Source organism: Hyperolius riggenbachi, chromosome 10, assembly GCF_040937935.1.
Source record: "Hyperolius riggenbachi isolate aHypRig1 chromosome 10, aHypRig1.pri, whole genome shotgun sequence".
Taxonomy (NCBI): Eukaryota; Metazoa; Chordata; class Amphibia; order Anura; family Hyperoliidae; genus Hyperolius; species Hyperolius riggenbachi.
In genome coordinates this window covers 281,215,597-281,236,888 of record NC_090655.1, presented here as the reverse complement: position 1 = coordinate 281,236,888, position 21,292 = coordinate 281,215,597, and the positions used below count along the sequence as shown (strand labels likewise).

General features: G+C 45.2%; 1 protein-coding gene across 2 annotated transcripts in view; it reads right to left on the bottom strand.

The window, feature by feature from the left end:
- Window positions 1-17,782: 17,782 nt before the first annotated feature.
- The window catches only part of LOC137536561 (uncharacterized), a 41,737-nt gene continuing 38,227 nt past the window's right edge, over window positions 17,783-21,292 (bottom strand). For both annotated transcript variants that reach the window (XM_068258803.1, XM_068258804.1), the window contains one exon: window positions 17,783-19,800. In XM_068258803.1, the coding sequence (XP_068114904.1) occupies window positions 18,773-19,800 (1,028 nt within the window). In that variant the 3' untranslated portion in view covers window positions 17,783-18,772. The remainder of the gene's footprint in view (window positions 19,801-21,292) is intronic.

Below are 21,292 nucleotides of genomic sequence, written 5' to 3'. Positions count from 1 at the left end.
CTGGGAGCGGAGCTGTGGTGAGGGACACATAAGATGCCAGGAGCTGTAGGAAGCCCCCGGGACACCGGCTGGGAGGGGAGCTGCGGTGAGGGACACATAAGGTGCCAGGAGCTGGAGGAAGCCCCCGGGACACCGGCTGGGAGGGGAGCTGCGGTGAGGGACACATAAGGTGCCAGGAGCTGGAGGAAGCCCCCGGGACACCGGCTGGGAGGGGAGCTGTGGTGAGGGACACATAAGATGCCAGGAGCTGGAGGAAGCCCCCGGGACACCGGCTGGGAGGGGAGCTGTGGTGAAGGACACATAAGATGCCAGGAGCTGGAGGAAGCCCCCGGGACACTGGCTGGGAGCAGAGCTGTGGTGAGGGACACATAAGATGCCAGGAGCTGGAGGAAGCCCCCAGGACACCGCCTGGGAGCGGAGCTGTGGTGAGGGACACATAAGATGCCAGGAGCTGTAGGAAGCCCCCGGGACACCGGCTGGGAGGGGAGCTGCGGTGAGGGACACATAAGGTGCCAGGAGCTGGAGGAAGCCCCCGGGACACCGGCTGGGAGGGGAGCTGCGGTGAGGGACACATAAGGTGCCAGGAGCTGGAGGAAGCCCCCGGGACACCGGCTGGGAGGGGAGCTGTGGTGAGGGACACATAAGATGCAAGGAGCTGGAGGAAGCCCCCGGGACACCGGCTGGAGGGGAGCTGTGGTGAGGGACACATAAGATGCCAGGAGCTGGAGGAAGCCCCAGGGACACCAGCTGGGAGCGGAGCTGTGGTGAGGGACACGTAAGATGCCAGGAGCTGGAGGAAGCTCCCTGGACACTGGCTGGGAGAGGAGCTGTGGTGAGGGACACATAAGATGCCAGGAGCTGGAGGAAGCCCCGGGACACCGGCTGGGAGGGGAGCTGCGGTGAGGGACACATAACATGCCAGAAGCTGGAGGAAGCCCCCGGGACACCAGCTGCCTGAACCCACGACCCTGAGATTAAGCTCATCATTCTGTTAAGGCGCGTACACACACCTGATTCCTGCAAACGACGGGTCGGCGGATCGGTTAAAACCAGCCTTATCAGCCTGCCGACAGACTGTACACACGGGGAAATTGTCGGTAGAACGGCCGCCACGCAGACGGGTCTCTTGCAGTCTGGAGGGGGCTTCCTCCAGACTGAGCTTTTCAAGGCCATATTTATACTCTTGTGAGTTTCGGGTCGTCACTAGAAAGACAAGTCTAGACTCGTCCCGTCACGTGATGAGCCTGACCTTGAATCTGAGCCAACTTGGAATATACACTTTGCAGGTACATGAACTGTATTCTCAAGGTTGGAACAGAGTTCAGCAACAGTTCACTCATAAGTCATTTTTAAGTAGGTCAAAAAAGGTACACCAGTTTAACTGAGAAAGTCATATGATTATCCACAGCACACCAGATTATATATATATATATATATATATATATATATATATATATATATATATATATATAGCCACAAACATGATTCCATTTTATTGGAATTCCACGTGAAAGACCAATACAAAGTGGTGTACACATGAGAAGTGGAACTAAAATCATACATCATTCCAAACATTTTTTACAAATCAATAACTGCAAAGTGGGGTGTGCGTAATTATTCAGCCCCCTTTGGTCTGAGTGCAGTCAGTTGCCCATAAACATTGCCTGATGGGTGCAAATGACTAGAGTGTACCTGTGTGTAATCTAATGTCAGTACAAATACAGCTGCTCTGTGATGGCCTCAGAGGTTGTTTAAGTGAATATTGGGAGCAACACAGGAAGTCGTTATGGCAAACTCTATACCTGCATTTAAAGCGGCTTAGATGCTTTCCTTGCGTTGAAAGACATCCATGGCTACAATTACTAGGTAATGCCTAATGATGTTGATCCAGGGATTTTATCTGATTGCCATCTGGAGTCGGGAAGGGATTTTTTCCTTTTGGGGCTAATTGGACCATGCCTTGTAAGAGTTTTTTCGCCTTCCTCTGGATCAACAGGGATATGTGAGGGAGCAGGCTGGTGTTGTACTTTGTACTGGTTGAACTCGATGGACGTATGTCTTTTTTCAACCAAAATAACTATGTAATTATGCAACAACACCATGAAGTCCAAAGAACACACCAGACAGGTCAGGGATAAAGTAATTGAGAAATTGAAAGCAGGATTAGGCCACAAAAAGATTTCCAAAGCCTTGAACATCCCACGGAGCACTGTTCAAGCGATCATTCAGAAATGGAAGGAGTATGGCACAACTGTAAAACTACCAAGACAAGGCCATCCACCTAAACTCACAGGCCGAACAAGGAGAGCGCTGATCAGAAATGCAGTCAAGAGGCCCATGGTGACTCTGGACGAGCTGCAGAGATCTACAGCTCAGGTGGGGGAATCTGTCCATAGGACAACTATTAGTCATGCACTGCACAAAGTTGGCCTTTATGGAAGAGTGGCAAGAAGAAAGCCATTGTTATCAGAAAGCATAGGAAGTCCCGTTTGCAGTTTGCCACAAGCCATGTGGGGGACACAGCAAACATGTGGAAGAAGGTGCTCTGGTCAGATGAGACCAAAATGGAACTTTTGGGCCAAAATGCAAAACGCTATGTGTGGCAGAAAACTAACACTGCATATCACTCTGAACACACCATCCCCACTGTCAAATATGGTGGTGGCAGCATCATGCTCGGGGGGTGCATCTCTTCAGCAGGGACAGGGAAGCTGGTTAGAGTTGGTGGGAAGATGGATGGAGCCAAATACAGGGCAATCTTGGAAGAAAACCTCTTGGAGTCTGCAAAAGACTTGAAACTGGGACAGAGGTTCACCTTCCAGCAGGACAACGACCCTAAAGATAAAGCCAGGGCAACAATGGAATGGTTTAAAACAAAACATATCCATGTGTTAGAATGAGCCAGTCAAAGTCCAGATCTAAATCCAATCGAGAATCTGTGGCAAGATCTGAAAACTGCTGCTCACAAACGCTGTCCATCTAATTTGACTGAGCTGGAGCTGTTTTGCAAAGAAGAATGGGCAAGGATTTCATTCTCTAGATGTGCAAAGCTGGTAGAGACATACCCTAAAAGACTGGCAGCTGTAATTGCAGCAAAAGGTAATTCTACTAAGTATTGACTCAGGGGGCCGAATAATTACGCACACCCCACTTTGCAGTTATTTATTTGTAAAAAATGTTTGGAATAATGTATGATTTTCGTTCCACTTGGTCTTTTACATGGAATTCCAATAAAATTGATGCATGTATGTGGCAGTAATGTGACAAAATGTGGAAAACTTTAAGGGGGGGCGAGTACTTTTGCAAGCCACTGTGTGTGTGTATATATATATATATATATATATATATATATATATATCTCTATCTGGCAACTCCATGGCAGCATAACATATGGGCAGTTCCCCGCCTATTAACTGCCAGATAGGACCGCCCTGAGTATAAAAGAAACTCCACCCACTGCTCAGTATTCCTTTTGATGTCCTCGCCGCCAGATAAGTCCTATTTTTGTTATACTCTATTCTTTTCCTGAGTTTATTTTTGTTTTATGTCACATTCTACACCTTACCTCTGCATTTGCCGGTCCAACCAGTTAGGCCACTGGTTGAAGTGTGTCTCCCAGGCATCTAAAGGAGCCTATGGGTGCAGTAGATACTGGTTGGTCGCCAGTGGTTTTAGAATCATTAAATACGATTTTTTATTTGCTGCTTACCCAGTTGAGGTCGCCGGCCAGGATTGGCGTCTGGTGTGTACATCGGTTGTGCTATTCCTCCTCACCCTTAATGTCCGAGTGCGCCGTTACTACCGGGTACGGCGTCAGTAAGGTCTCTGCGCATGCGCACAAAGGGCAAAGGTCGCGGCGGCCATCTTTACTACTGGCACGCCGCGGCACTATATACAAAGAGTCTCCGGAATCCATCTTGGATGTGGGACGGCGGCGTCGGCGAGCGTATGACGCAATAAAAGGAAGTAAGAGCCAGCGCTGCTTGTCCATAAATCTGCATTCAGCCTGCAGACAGGACGCCAGTGCAGGACGCTTCTAGGTGTGACCCTCTTACTGAGTTCGCCCACTTCAGGTGATTTTCTTATATCTTTCACTGCGGCTTGCTATTGTTTTTTTCTCTGTATCGATTTTAAATTATGATGAAAAACAGACTAATAAGAGTCTTTGTCATCTTGTTACAGCTGCCCTCTGCTTTGCTGCCATGGGAAAACATACCTCTAAAGACCATTATAAAGACCATTACAAAGACCATTATAAATCAAATAGGTAAGGAAGGTAGGTTATGGCCTGTGCTTTCCAGAAGGTAAAGTAGTTATTAAAGAGGAGCTGTTAGGTATAAGGTCTCAGAGAAAATAAACACATATATCAGTAGCTAAAGATTGGCTGTACTTACATTACATATGCATTTCACTGTCCACGTTTGGATTTCACAGAATTTTTATATAGTATATGCAGAGAATGATGCTCCTGACAGCCCATGGCAGGTTCCATGTTTGTGAAGCCAAATGTGTCGTCATGTCCTGCCTGCTTCCCTATTCACAGAGGAGCTCGTACAGAATAACACAGTGTGCAGTGAATATTAATGAGCCATGTGGCTAGGAACAATAGCGGACTCCTGCAGTGTACTCTGCCCGGAGATTTATCTGTGCTGTGGCTGGACTGAGTTAGAAGCTGCTGAAACTTGATCCCGTCTTCTCCTTAGCAGCCGAGGGGAGGGCCCCAGAATGCTTTGCAGTATGGAATGCGGCTTGCGTCCTCCTTAGGAGCTTAGCTTTGCTGATAAGCACACATCAAATGTAAGAGAGATTTTTATCTTTAGTAATGCCTTTTTGGCTTCTGTCTAAACTGTTTAACACAGGAGAATAGAGGTTTAAATTAGCTTCTGCAGCCTGACAGTTACTCTTTAAGTACACTTATTTCTTTCTACAGCTCAAAACAGGCTTATAAAGATTCTAAAGACAAAAACAAACATACAAAGGCATCTACGTCTGCACATTCATCAGCTGCAAATTACTCTTCTAAAAATCAAGCAGCATATTCTGGAAAAAGAAAATTATCTGATAGAAGAACTTCAGAATCATCAGATACAGAGCAACAACATACTGTAAGTCTGCACCACTTAAGTGTTCGAAGAAGACAGATGTTACGGCCAGAACCCGAAGTTTGGCCACTTCTAGTTCTGGCCGGCCACTTCGGGTTCTGGCCGGCCAATGTGCGAAGTGGCCGCTGTGCTGCGGCCAATGTTAAAAATGGAATGATTCCTGTGACATTAATGTATCTTCTGGCCGCAGCGCAGCGGCCAAACGTATAACCACTTAGTTAATTTAATGCAATTAAGCGGGCGGCAATGTAACAATTCAAGCCGCCGGCTTTTTCTCTGCCTCTCTCTCCTTCTCCCCCCGCCTCTCTCTCCTCCTTCCCCCCGCCTCTCTCGCTCTCCTATGGGCAGCCGGCGGGGACACGCGTGTCCCCTCCGGAGTCGTTCGTCGCGGCAGGGAATCCTGCCGTTCTTGCAGAGCGGGTGCTGGCAGAAGCAATATCTGCAGCCTCCCCGCTTTGCTGCCCCTGCTCTGACGAACGACTCTCGGGGACACGCGTGTCCCCCGCCGCGCTGCCCATAAGAGAGAGAGAGAGAGAGAGAGCGAGAGAGAGAGGCAGATAAAAAGCCGGCGGCTTGAATTGTTACATTGCCGCCGGCTTAATTGCAATAAATTAACTAAGTGGTTATAAGTTTGGCCGCTGCGCTGCGGCCAGAAGATACATTAATGTCACAGGAATAATTCCATTTATCACATTGGCCGCAGCGCAGCGGCCACTTCGCACATTGGCCGGCCAGAACCCGAAGTGGTTGGCCAGAACTAGAAGTGGCCAAACTTCGGGTTCTGGCCGTAACATATATAAACCATCAGAAGTTCAATGTTGGATCTGTGGCAAAGAAAGATTGCCTGACAAGATGGTGTGTGCCTCTTGCTTGGGAGAGATTGCAGGAGAGAGTAAGGACTTGACGGAGGTTATAAAGAAACCCGTAAAAGATGCTTTGTCTCAGATGTCAAACACTTCCCAACAATCTAATACAGATATGCAAATTCGCAAGCATTCCAGTGTAGTCTCGGATCAGGATTCAGAATGTTCTGAAGATTGGGAGTCAGTAATAGACTTTTCTTCCATTCCATCATTTATCTCTCACATTAAAGAGACTATTGATTGTGAGGATGAAGAGGATCAGACAGAAAAAGCAAAGTAGAAAGGATACCTGAACTGACATGTGACATGATGAGATAGACATGGGTATGTACAGTGCCAAACACACAAATAACTATGCCGTGTTCCTTTGTTTTTTCTTTCCCTGCCTGAAAGAGTTAAATATCAGGTATGTAAGTGGCTGACTCAGACAGGAAGTGACTACAGTGTGACCCTCACTGATAAGAAATCCCCCTTTTTACCTCTTTCTTGCTCTCAGAAACCATTTTCTGCTGGGAAAGTGTTTTCTAATTGGAATTTCTTATCAGTGAGGGTCAAACTGTAGTCACTTCCTGTCTGAGTCAGGACTGAGTCAGCTACTTACACACCTGATATTTAACTCTTTCAGGCAGAAGAAAAGAAAAAAGGGAACACAGCATAGTCATTTGTGTGCTAGGCACTGTACATACACATGTCTATCTCATCATGTCACATGTCACTTCGGGTATCCTTTAAGCACCTGGAGAAAGTACAGGCATCTTTTCCCCTTATGGAGGAGGTAAAAAACGTAATACAAGAAGAATGGAAACAAATGACTAAGAAAACATCGCTTAAAAACCGATTACATAAAATCTATCCACTTTCAAAGAAAGATGATCCTTTACTTGATGCATGTCCTACAATTGATGCTTCAATAGCCAGATTGGCAAAAAAATTCCACTCTACCAATGGAAGACGTGACCTCGTTTAAGGATATCCAAGATAGACAACTAGACCAAGATCTCAAGAAGTCATACATGTCTGCCGAAGATGCTGTAAGGCCTGCAATAGCCCTAACATCCGTGTCAAGAGCTCTAAAGTTATGGGTTAATAATATGGCAGACGCTATTTCTAACGGAGCTGATAAAGAGACTCTCTTTTCCTTCCTAGATGATATGAGATTTATGTCAGATTTCATAGGTGAAGCATCATTAGATATAATTAGGAGTGCTAGCAGGGCTATGCTATTCTGCTATTCTCTGTTCTAGGTAAAAGAACACTATGGCTAAGACCTTGGGCGGCAGATCCCTCATCTAAAATATCTTGGTCAAGAATGCCTTATGATGGACAGAATCTCTTTGGGCCAAAGCTAGATGAGGCAATAACACGTGTAACAAGGGGTAAATCCGGCCTTATACCCCAAGATAGAAAATTTAGAAGACAAAGATGGAGGCAGCAAAAGCAACAAACGGTACAAAGGTTGAAAGACACAAGACAGTTTAAGCCATCCAGAAAGTTTAACAAATCGTGGAGGAATTCTCAATCCACTTTTGTTAGGTCGGCCAAGAATAGATCCGCAACTGTTCCATCAAATACCGAAAAGTCTTTTTGATATAAAGCCCGCTCAGCTGGAGAAAGTGGAAGCAAGGTTATCACTTTTTCATCCAGTTTGGACGGAGAAAATAAAAGACTCCTGGGTCAACCAAGTCGTGAAAACAGGTCACAAATGGACTTTCAAGACAATACCTCACACACCTCGGGTAATGGAAACAGTCGTTCCAAAAAATTATCAGAAAAAGAAGATTGTTATGGAATATGTGCAAACTCTGATTTCACAAGGAGCAGTAGTTCCAGTCCCGGAACAAGAAAAGTTCAAAGGATACTACTCCCCCATTTTCCTAGTAAAGAAGAAAACAGGTGATTGGAGACCGGTAATCGATTTAAAAACATTGAACAGATTCATAGAAATTCCGAAATTCAAGATGGAATCTCTGCAGACAGTAATAAAGGCAGTAAGACCGGGAGATTGGCTATGCTCCCTAGATTTAAAAGATGCATATTTTCATGCTCCAATAAATTTTTCTTTCCAAAAGTATTTGCGTTTTTTCTTGGGAGAATGCCATCTCCAGTTTTGCTGTCTGCCATTTTCCAAGACGCTTCTGGCGCTAATATCTCTGCTAAGACAAGAAGATGTCAGAATTTTGCACTATCTGGACAATTGTGAGAAAATGCGGAAAAGCCGCCACGTGTACTGGCAGCAAGGCGGCTGTTTCCGCGTCCAACGCGGCGGTTTGCACGCAGCAGCGTGCGTCTGGTGTGGCTGGGTCTGTTAGTGCACCTGGATGGAGAACTACGCGCGCGAGCCAGAAGTCAGGACCTTTATGCCAGCAGGAGATAGATCAGCTGATCAGGACGATCAGCTGATTCCTGCTGGACTCCTGATTGGCTGAGTGGCTCGGGCGGGGCGGCAGAGTCCTGCAACTATATATATAGCTTGCTTGCCAGTTGCTGGTTGTCTGCCATTGCGATCACTACGTGGAAGCATTCAGACCATAGTCAGATCCTACAGTGTGTTTGAACTAGGAGGACCTGGGAATTCACATTGAGCCAGATTACTTTTGATTATCATTTGTGTTATACTCCAGACTAGTTCCAGGGTGTTGATGATCACGGAACTCACACCCAAGACTAGGGAACTGTATTATCATTTGTGTTATTCTCCAGACTAGTTCCAGGGTGCAGAGACCACGGACCTCGCACCCAAGACTAGGGAACTGTATTATCATTTGTGTTATTCTCCAGACTAGTTCCAGGGTGCAGAGACCACGGACCTCGCACACAAGACTAGGGAACTGTATTATCATTTGTGTTATTCTCCAGACTAGTTCCAGGGTGCAGAGACCACGGACCTCGCACACAAGACTAGGGAACTGTATTATCATTTGTGTTATTCTCCAGACTAGTTCCAGGGTGCAGAGACCACGGACCTCGCACACAAGACTAGGGAACTGTATTATCATTTGTGTTATTCTCCAGACTAGTTCCAGGGTGCAGAGACCACGGACCTCGCACACAAGACTAGGGAACTGTATTATCATTTGTGTTATTCTCCAGACTAGTTCCAGGGTGCTGAGACCACAAACCTCGCACACAAGACTAGGGAACTGTATTATCATTTGTGTTATTCTCCAGACTAGTTCCAGGGTGCAGAGACCACGGACCTCGCACACAAGACTAGGGAACTGTATTATCATTTGTGTTATACTCCAGACTAGTTCCAGGGTGCAGAGACCACGGACCTCGCACACAAGACTAGGGAACTGTATTATCATTTGTGTTATTCTCCAGACTAGTTGCAGGGTGCAGAGACCACGGACCTCGCACACAAGACTAGGGAACTGTATTATCATTTGTGTTATTCTCCAGACTAGTTCCAGGGTGCTGAGACCACGGACCTCGCACACAAGACTAGGGAACTGTATTATCATTTGTGTTATTCTCCAGACTAGTTCCAGGGTGCAGAGACCACGGACCTCGCACACAAGACTAGGGAACTGTATTATCATTTGTGTTATTCTCCAGACTAGTTCCAGGGTGCAGAGACCACGGACCTCGCACACAAGACTAGGGAACTGTATTATCATTTGTGTTATTCTCCAGACTAGTTCCAGGGTGCAGAGACCACGGACCTCGCACACAAGACTAGGGAACTGTATTATCATTTGTGTTATTCTCCAGACTAGTTCCAGGGTGCTGAGACCACGGACCTTGCACACAAGACTAGGGAACTGTATTATCATTTGTGTTATTCTCCAGACTAGTTCCAGGGTGCTGAGACCACGGACCTCGCACACAAGACTAGGGAACTGTATTATCATTTGTGTTATACTCCAGACTAGTTCCAGGGTGCAGAGACCACGGACCTCGCACACAAGACTAGGGAACTGTATTATCATTTGTGTTATTCTCCAGACTAGTTCCAGGGTGCTGAGACCACGGACCTCGCACACAAGACTAGGGAACTGTATTATCATTTGTGTTATTCTCCAGACCTGCTTGTGACGCCCATCTTCCAGGGGTCACTAGCCACCGGGTCTTCTTGCTACTCAGCCTGGGACTCCGCCCCCTTGGATGTCTCAGGCTGCTGCAAGATCCCTGCACTTCCAAAGGGAGGTATTTCTCATACTGCCAAGGACCACCTGCTCCTCGGGTGGTCCTCACTCAAAGTACTACTGTTACACCAAACACTCACACTGTATAGGTGTCCAGAGGTTAGCAATATATCTGTATCATCGGTGATTCTGCAGATCATCAATAATCAGGTATATATCTGCATTCTTGGTGATACTGCAGATCACCAATAATCAGATTCTCTCTGCGTGCTGACACCGATCGTTACAACAATGTTTTGATTCTTGTCAGGTCCAGACAACGCCTCATACAACATCGAGATATTGTGATAAATACACAAACAATTCGGCTGGATACTGAACTTGAAAGAAAGTCAATTGGAACCAACACAGACTTTAGTGTTCTTGGGAGCTCTGTTCTTAACAGTGAACAATACAGTCTCATTACCAAGGGAGAAACAAAACATGCTTATGAACAAAGTAAGTCTGATATACTGTAGAAAAATTCGTATCTCACTGTCAGACAATGTATGAGGATTATAGGTCTAATGACCTCAACGATTCCTGTAGTCAGATGGTCTCACTGGCATCTCCGGGAATTTCAGTTGAATTTTCTTCACCAGTGCAAAGGTCGAGATTTGAGATATCCGATTTTTGTTCCATGGAAAGTTTGGAAAAGTCTTCATTTGTGGAAAACACAGAAAAACCTAGAGAATTTTTTTTCGATCACTCCGATGTGGATTTTGATAAGGTCGGATGCAAGCGCACAAGGCTGGGGAGCGACATTTGGAGACTAGGCAGTCCAGAGACTCTGGTCGGTTCCACAGAATCATACTATTTCAAACGTCATAGAGCTCAGAGCTGCCCTCCAAGCATTGCAGTCATTCCTTCCTCGAATCGTTTCCAAATCGGTGCTGCTGAAGTTAGACAACAGGGCAGCTGTCGCCTATATCAAAAAGCAAGGGGGGTCTCACAGCAGATCGTTAATAAAGGAAGTTTCTCCAATAATGGAGCTGGCGGAACACTTACTGGATCTGTCGGCAGTTTACATTCCAGGTCACCAGAATGTTCAAGCAGACGAGTTATCCAGACAGAGTCTTTCAAACAACGAGTGGTCTCTAAATATGGACATATTTCCGATGCTGGTACAGAGATGGGGAGCTCCTCAAATCGATTTATTTGCGACGAAAGGGAACAGGAAAACAAACTTATTTTTCCCGTTATCCGGAGAGAGAAGCTTTAGCGATGGATGCTCTGACGCAGGACTGGTCCTTCAGCAAAGCCTATGCATTTCCACCAGTCCCTCTTATTTTCAGGTCCCTACAGAAAGTTCTTTCTTGCCAAGCAGAGATAATTGCAATTCTTCCCGACTGGCCGAGAAGGCCATGGCACACTCTACTCAAATCTTAGTTAATAGATTAGCCAATACGTCTTCCTCTCCTCCCAAATCTCCTATCTCAGAAAGATTTTTTACACCCCAGTCTGGACAGATTGAAGTTAACGGCTTGGAGATGGAGAAACTTCGACTAGTATCTAAAGGCTGTCCTCAAGATGTAATTGACACTTTGTTGTCAGCCAGGAAATATTCTACAGTTAAAGTATATAATAAAGTTTGGTCAAAGTTCGTACAGTTTGCTCAAACTTCATCCTTTGACCCCCTCAAACCAGAAATTAGTCATCTCCTGTCTTTTCTTCAAAAGGGCCTACACATGGGTCTAGTGTACAATACCTTAAAGAGACTCCGTAACAAAAATTGCATCCTGTTTTTTATCATCCTACAAGTTCCAAAAGCTATTCTAATGTGTTCTGGCTAACTGCAGCACTTTATACTATCACTGTCCCTGTAATAAATCAACTTATCTCTCTCTTGTCAGACTTGTCAGCCTGTGTCTGGAAGGCTGCCAAGTTCTTCAGTGTTCTGGTTCTGTGATGCATCTGCCCCCTCCAGGCCCCTCTCTGCACACTGCCTGTGTATTATTTAGATTAGGACAGCTTCTCTCTTATGTTTTACAAGCTGGATAAATCCTCCTCTAAGCTGGCTGGGCTTTCACATACTGAGGAATTACATACAGGCAGAGCTGTCTGCACTCTGCAGGAAGAAACAGCCTGACACTTCAGTGGAAGATAGCTGCAGGGGGAAAGAAACACAAATGATCTCTTGAGATTCAAAAGGAAGGGTGTATACAGCCTGCTTGTGTATGAATGTATTTTCTATGTGTGGACATACTGTACATTAACCTACTTCCTGTTTTGGTGGCCATTTTGTTTGTTTATAAACAAACTTTTTAAAACTGTTTTTAACCACTTTTAATGCGGCGAGGAGCGGCGAAATTGTGACAGAGGGTAATAGGAGATGTCCCCTAACGCACTGGTATGTTTACTTTTGTGCGATTTTAACAATACAGATTCTCTTTAAGATCTCATATGTCTGCACTTTCAGCGGTACTGGGGATACCTTTGTCAGCTGATCCACTCGTCAAGCAATTTTTAGGGCTGCGTTTAAATTAAGACCTCCTAAAAAACCTAGGTTCCCACAGTGGGACTTACCCTTGGTTCTGGACTATTTATCCGGGCCCCCATTTGTTCCTGTGGACAAATGTTCTACTTACAATTTAACACTGAAAACGTTTTATTCTCATTGCGATAACCTCTGGCCGAAGGGTTTCAGAACTACAAGCCTTAAGCTGTAAAGAACCTTTCCTCACTTTCTTTGAAGATCGAGTTGTTCTTAATCCAGTAGAGGCCTTTTTACCAAAAGTTTCAACGTATTTTCACTACAATCAGGAATGGACTTTACCTTGCTTTAAGGATCCTGTAGACTCAGAAAAACCTCATCCTCTTGATCCAGTTTCTACCATCAAAGCTTATCTAGATGCAACAAAATACTTCAGGTCTTCAGACAAACTTATAATATCTCCAATTGGAGTTAATAAAGGTGAAGAAGCGATGACCCGTACCATAGCGAGATGGATTGTGAACACAATTCAGAAGGCTTACAAAGCGAAAGACCTTTGTCCTCCTCAAATCGTTTCGGCTCATTCTACAAGAGGAGTGGCAGCCTCATGGGCTTCTCTTGGAAAAGTTTCACTAGAAACTATATGCAGGGCAGCAAATTGGGCCTCTAGTCACACCTTTATTCGGCACCACAAGATTGAGCCTGCTTCTTTGTCAACGTGTACCTTCGGGAAAAAATGATTTCTCTAGCAGTTGATCAATCCTTATAAGCTTTATTATATTGTATTCTTGTTTTGTTGTGATTAAATATTCTCTTTCACTTGCATTTCCCCCCCTAGTGTTTATTTCTTTAGCTAGTTAATGCCCATATGTTATGCTGCCATGGAGTTGTCAAGGAATTTGGAAAATTGGATACTCACCTAAACAAGCAATTTTCCTTTCCTGACAAAACTCCATGGCAGCATACATTCCCACACAATGTTCAGGCGGCTCGTCCAAACATTAAGGAATACTGAGCAGTGGGTGGAGTTTTTTATACTCAGGGTGGTCCTATCTGGCAGTTAATAGGCGGGGAACTGCCCATATGTTATGCTGCCATGGAGTTTTGCCAGGAAAGGAAAATTGCTTGTTGAGTTGAGTATCCAATTTTCCAAAATTTTGTGATGGTCAGAGCAGATGTCTGCTTGGTTCTGGCCTGGATCTCAAGGAAAAGGTCCTGGATGTTGTCAGTTGTTGCACATTTGCAACAACGCTATCAAGAAGGTTCGTATGGGATCCAGGGCTGGCGTGTATTGCGAGAAGGGTGGGCCTTGCACGCCACTCCTCCAAGTCCAGGCTGAATCTGGCAGACCAAGGGTTAATGAACTCACCTGCGTGAATTTGCATAAGTACATGCATCACTCACTATGCAGTGGGCTGTATGTGGAGCAAGCAGGCTCCGGAGAGGCTGTGCAGCCGAGAGGGCCGCCAGACCTGGAGAAACAGGGAAGCTGCTGATACGGAAGTGCTGGAGGGGAGTTGGACTCCAGTACTGGTAAACCAGGATAAGCCTGGAAAAGGTGAGTGGCACCAGGGCTGCCATTAGGCCCGTGGCAGGGTGTCACTCACAAGCCAGTGTGGCTGCAGAAGGCAAGAAGCCTGAGCTAGGGTTGGTACAGACTCAGAAGGTTGTATATGTGCTGTGCCTACAGTGTGATCACTGAATACCAAGAGTGATGTATTTGTGTTGCTGTGTCTGGACATTGTTGTGACTGACAAAGCTGAATTGTTTTATTTTTACTCTAAGAGGACTCACTGGCTGGTATGTTGTGACCCTTGATGCTGCTGACTTTACCAATGAGCTAAAACCCCCAGAATATATATATATATATATATATATATATATATATATATATATATATATATATATATATATATATATATATATATATATATATACAGGTCCTTCAAAAAATGTGCATATTGTGATAAAGTTCATTATTTTCTGTAATGTACTGATAAACTTTAGACTTTCATATATTTTAGATTCATTACACACAGCTGAAGTAGTTCAAAGCCTTTTATTGTTTTAATATTGATGATTTTGGCATACAGCTCATGAAAACACAAAATTCCTATCTCAAAAAATTAGCATATCATGAAAAGGTTCTCTAAACGAGCTATTAACCTAATCATCTGAATCAACTAATTAACTCTAAACACCTGCAAAAGATTCCTGAGGTTTTTAAAAACTCCCAGCCTGGTTCATTACTCAAAACCGCAATCATGGGTAAGACTGACGACCTGACTGCTGTCCAGAGGCCATCATTGACACCCTCAAGCAAGAGGGTAAGACATAGAAAGAAATTTCTGAACGAATAGGCTGTTCCCAGAATGCTGTATCAAGGCACCTCAGTGGGAAGTCTGTGGGAAGGAAAAAGTGTGGCAGAAAATGCTGCACTACGAGAAGAGGTGACCGGACCCTGAGGAAGATTGTGAAGAAGGGCCGATTCCAGACCTTGGGGGCCCTGTGGAAGCAGTGGACTGAGTCTGGAGTAGAAACATCCAGAGCCACTATGTACAGGCGTGTGCAGGAAATGGGCTACAGGTGCCGCATTCCCCAAGTCAAGCCACTTTTGAACCAGAAACAGCGGCAGAAGCGCCTGCCCTGGGCTACAGAGAAGCAGCACTGGACTGTTGCTCAGTGGTCCAAAGTACTTTTTTCGGATGAAAGCAACTTTTACATGTCATTCGGAAATCAAGGTGCCAGAGTCTGGAGGAAGACTGGGGAGAGGGAAATGCCAAAATGCCTGAAGTCCAGTGTCAAGTACCCACAGTCAGTGATGGTCTGGGGTGCCATGTCAGCTGCTGGTGTTGGTCCACTGTGTTTTATCAAGGGCAGGGTTAATGCAGCTAGCTATCAGGAGATTTTGGAGCACTTCATGCTTCAATCTGCTGAAAAGCTTTATGGAGATGAAGATTTCATTTTTCAGCACGACCTGGCACCTGCTCACAGTGCCAAAACCACTGGTAAATGGTTTACTGACCATGGTATTACTGTGCTTAATTGGCCTGCCAACTCTCCTGACCTGAACCCCATAGAGGATCTGTGGGATATTGAAAAGAGAAAGTTGAGAGACGCAAGACCCAACACTCTGGATGAGCTTAAGGCCGCTATCGAAGCATCCTGGGCCTCCATAACACCTGAGCAGTGCCACAGGCTGATTGCCTCCATGCCACGCCGCATTGAAGCAGTCATTTCTGCAAAAGGATTCCCGACCAAGTATTGAGTGCATAACTGAACATAATTATTTGAAGGTTGACTTTTTTTGTTTTAAAAACACTTTTCTTTTATTGGTCGGATGAAATATGCTAATTTTTTGAGATAGGAATTTTGAGTTTTCATGAGCTGTATGCTAAAATCATCAATATTAAAACAATAAAAGGCTTGAACTACGTCAGTTGTGTGTAATGAATCTAAAATATATGAAAGTCTAATGTTTATCAGTACATTACAGAAAATAATGAACTGAACTGAAGTTTGGGCAACCTTGTTAATCGTTGTGATTTTCTTGTATAAATTGTTGGTTGTTACGATAAAAAATGTCAGTTAAATATATCATATAGGAGACACACACAGTGATATGAGAAGTGAAATTAAGTTTATAGGATTTACAGAAAGTGTGCAATAATTGTTTAAACAAAATTAGGCAGGTGCACCACAAAAAAAGAAATGAAATCAGTATTTAGTAGATCCTTCTTCTGCAGAAATTGCAGCCTCTAAATGCTTCCTGTAGGTTCCAATGAGAGTCTGGATTCTGGTTGAAGGTATTTTGGACCATTCCTCCAACATCTCTAGTTTATCGAGGTTTGATGGCTTCCATACATGGACAGCTCTTTTTTAATTCACACCACAGATTTTCAATTATATTCAGGTCTGGGGACTGAGATGGCCATTCCAGAACGTTGTACTTGTTCCTCTGCATGAATGCCTTAGTGGATTTTGAGCAGAGTTTAGGGTTGTTTTCTTGTTGAAAGATCCATCCGTGGCGCAGCTTCAGTATTGTCTGATTCCTGGACTTTGGTCTCTAGAATCTGCTGATACTGAGTGGAATACATGCGTCCCTCAACTTTGTTAAGATTCACAGTCCTTGCACTGGCCACACAGTCCCAAAGCATGATGGAACCACCACTATATTTTACTGTAGGTAGCGGGTGTTTTTCTTGGAATGCTGTGTTCTTTTTCCTCCATGCATAACGCCCCAGGTTATGCCCAAATAACTCAATTTTAGTTTCATCAGGCAACAGCACCTTATTCCAAAATTAAGCTGGCTTGTCCCCATGTGCTTTAGCATACCTCAAGCGGCTCTGTTTGTGCTGTAGGCGGAGAAAAGGCTTCCTCTGCATCACTCTCGCATACAGCATCTCAATGTGTAAAGTGCGCCGAATGGTTGAACGATGCACAGTGACTCCATCTGCAGCAAGATGATGTTTGTAGGTCTTTGGTGTTGGTCTGTGGGTTGACTGACTGTTCTCACCATTCGTCGCTTCTGTCTATCCGAGATTTTTCTTGGTCTGCCACTTCGAGCCTTAACTTGAACTGAGCCCTTGGTCTTCCATTTCCTCAATATGTTCCTAACTGTGGAAACAGAGAGCTGAAATCTCTGAAACAGCTTTCTGTATCCTTCCCCTAAGCCATGATGGTGAACAATCTTTGTCTTCAGGTAATTTGAGAGTTGTTTTGAGACCCCCCATGTTGCTACTCTTCAGAGAAAAATAAAAGAGGAGGGAAACTTACAATTGACCCCCTTAAATACTGTTTCTCATAACTGGATTCCCCTGTGTATGTAGGTCAGGGGTCACTGAGCTTACCAAGCCAATTGGAGTTCCAATAATTAGTTCTAAAGGTTTTGGAATCAAAATGACAACGGTGCCCAAATTTATGCACCTGCCTAATTTTATTTAAACAATTATTGCACACTTTCTGTAAATCCAATAAACTTCATTTCACTTCTCAAACATCACTGTGTGTGTGTGTCTCCTATATGATATATTTAACTGACATATTTTATCGTAACAACCAGCGATTTATACAGGAAAATCTTGACGATTAACAAGGTTACCCAAACTTTCGCACACACGCATAATCATATAAAATATATATATATATATATATATATATATATATATATATATATATATATATATATATATATATATATATATATATATATATATATATATATATATATATATAAAAATCAAACAGTTACATGGGTTATATACCATGGTAGATGCATATATATTTCTAATTATAATTTTTACAACTATTTACATAACAAATGACAACTTGATAATAAAGATAAACTATTCTTGACACAATATAACTTTATAAATGATTAAGTCATTCTTTACATTGTAATATCTTATTTCACCCTGATTTATATTCTGAAATGTATTTGTGGTGCCGCCCTCTTTACTGCTGGCAAGGTGAATCGCTGTGGGATTCTTTATTTTCCCTCTATGAAGTGAGAAGGAACATAATATGGTGTCCCAGAGTACTCTGGGGTAGAAAGCTGTGTGACATTATTGCCTAGGCCATGACATCACTGGGAGGGCGGGGTTCCATAATAATTACATTACATACCAAGGCATTGGGGATAATTTATTACATTCCACAATTTGTCATTACAGTTCCTCTGCTCTCCCTACTGATGTAAATCACAACTCTTGATCTTGCCTTTACTCCACCAGCTGCCTAAATCCATCAATGGATCCCAAGTGATTTAAAGGGAATGACGTGATCGCAGGCAGAACCCTAATATCAGAGTGTATGGAAACCAATCACCGGAACATTGACCACTAACTCATGTCTTCTGATCCACGTGGTGAGACCTCTGATGTGCGGCAAACTGCTTCTCATGTTCAAAGCATTTCCCACACTCAGAACAGTAGTAACCCCTCGCCACAGTGTGTGATCTCTGGTGCACGACCAGGCAGGATTTATTGGCAAAGCATTTCTCACACTCCGGACAGGAATAGGGCCTCTCGCCAGTGTGAGACCTCTGATGGACGACGAGCTGAGACTTGCAGAAGAAGCATTTCCCACACTCCGGACAGGAATAAGGCTTCTCCCCCGTGTGAGACCTCTGATGGACGACGAGCTAGAACTTGCGGGGAAAGCATTTCCCACACTCGGGGCAGAAATAAGGCTTCTCCCCACACTCAGAACACAGAAACGTCCTCAGTCCCGTATACAGCCTCTTATTTATAGCGAGGTTGGACCTGAATCCAAAGCGTTTCCCACATTCGTGACACGAATACGTCTTCTCGCCCGTGTGTGAGCTAAGATGATCGGAGAACTGCAACTTCTGCCCAAAGCATTTCCCACACTCGGGGCATCTATAGGCTTTTCCCTTGTGTGCGATCTCTGATGTACTGCCAGCTCCCTCTTCCGTGCAAAATGTTTCCCGCACTCAGGGCAATGATAGCGCTTCCTCTCCATGTGAGAGCGCAGATGAGAGTCCATCCCACACTTGTATGCAAAGCATTTCCCACACTTCGGGCAAGGAAAGCGCTTCCTCTGCACATGAGAGCGCTGATGTTCGATCATCTCACGCTGATACGCAAAGCATTTCCCACACTCGGGGCATGAATAGGTTTTTTCCCTTGTGTGCGATCTCTGATGTCCTGCCAGGTCCCACTCCTGTGCAAAATGTTTCCCACACTCCGGGCAAGGATAGCGATTGCTCTCCATGTGAGAGCGCAGATGAGAGAACATCCCACACTTGTATGCAAAGCATTTCCCACACTTCGGGCAAGGAAAGCGCTTCCTCTTCACATGAGTGCGCCGATGATCGACCATCTCACACTTGTATACAAAGCATTTCCCACACTCCGGGCAAGGGTAGCGCTTCCCCTTCACATGAGAGTGCCGATGAGCGACCACCTCACGTTTGTATGCGAAGTATTTCCCACACTCGGGACAGGAATGAGGCTTCTCATCAGTGGCAGAACTTGTGTGAGCGTCAAAACTTGAGTTCAATGTAGATTGCCCACCCTCTGATCCGGAATGCATGTCTTGCTGTTGGTCTCCACAGTGACATCCCGCAGCTTCAGGTTCCTCAGTGGCGGAGCGGCGGGGGCGCCTATATACCCTGCGAGGCCTGGGCTGGGAGTCTGGGGCCACGGCACTGCCTTCCAGAAAATGTCGTGTCGTCACCTCTATCTCCATACTACATTCTGGGGCCGGGGTGAGGTAGTTCCACGAGGGGTTCCTGACACCAGGACTGCGCGCTGCAAATACAAACAGAGTGTCAGCTGATTACACAACTGCAGAAACCTCAGGGCAAGCAAAACATTCCCATAAGCAAATAAGCCCCACCCAGGAAGCAGATGTGGGGACTAATACATCAAAGCTTCCAAGTCCCACCCAGGAAGCAGATGTGGGGACTTATACATCAAAGCTTCCAAGCCCCACCCAGGAAGTAGATGTGGGGACTAATACATCAAAGCTTCCAAGTCCCACCCAGGAAGCAGATGTGGGGACTTATACATCAAAGCTTCCAAGCCCCACCCAGGAAGTAGATGTGGGGACTTATACATCAAAGCTTCCAAGCCCCACCCAGGAAGCAGATGTGGGGACTTATACATCAAAGCTTCCAAGCCCCACCCAGGATGTAGATGTGGGGACTTATACATCAAAGCTTCCAAGCCCCACCCAGGAAGTAGATGTGGGGACTAATACATCAAAGCTTCCAAGTCCCACCCAGGAAGCAGATGTGGGGACTTATACATCAAAGCTTCCAAGCCCCACCCAGGAAGTAGATGTGGGGACTTATACATCAAAGCTTCCAAGCCCCACCCAGGAAGCAGATGTGGGGACTTATACATCAAAGCTTCCAAGCCCCACCCAGGAAGTAGATGTGGGGACTTATACATCAAAGCTTCCAAGCCCCACCCAGGAAGTATATGTGGAGACTAATACATCAAAGCTTCCAAGTCCCACTCAGGGAGCAGATGTGGGGACTAATACATCAAAGCTATGTAAGTCCCACCCAGGAAGCAGATGTGGGGACTAATACATCAAAGCTTCCAAGCCCCACCCAGGAAGCAGATGTGGGGACTACTACATCAAAGCTTTCAAGCCCCACCCAGGAAGCAGATGTAGGGACTTATACATCAAAGCTTCCAAGTCCCACCCAGGGAGCAGATGTGGGGACTAATACACCAAAGCTTCCAAGTCCCACCCAGGGAGCAGATGTGGGGACTACTACATCAAAGCTTTCAAGCCCCACCCAGGAAGCAGATGTAGGGACTAATACAAAGCTTCCAAGCCCCACCCAGGAAGCAGATGTAGGGACTTATACATCAAAGCTTCCAAGCCCCACCCAGGAAGTAGATGTGGGGACTAATACACCAAAGCTTCCAAGTCCCACCCAGGAAGCAGATGTGGGGACTAATACATCAAAGCTTCCAAGCCCCACCCAGGAAGCAGATGTGGGGACTAATACACCAAAGCTTCCAAGTCCCACCCAGGGAGCAGATGTGGGGACTACTACATCAAAGCTTTCAAGCCCCACCCAGGAAGCAGATGTAGGGACTAATACAAAGCTTCCAAGCCCCACCCAGGAAGCAGATGTAGGGACTTATACATCAAAGCTTCCAAGCCCCACCCAGGAAGTAGATGTGGGGACTAATACACCAAAGCTTCCAAGTCCCACCCAGGAAGCAGATGTGGGGACTAATACATCAAAGCTTCCAAGCCCCACCCAGGAAGCAGATGTGG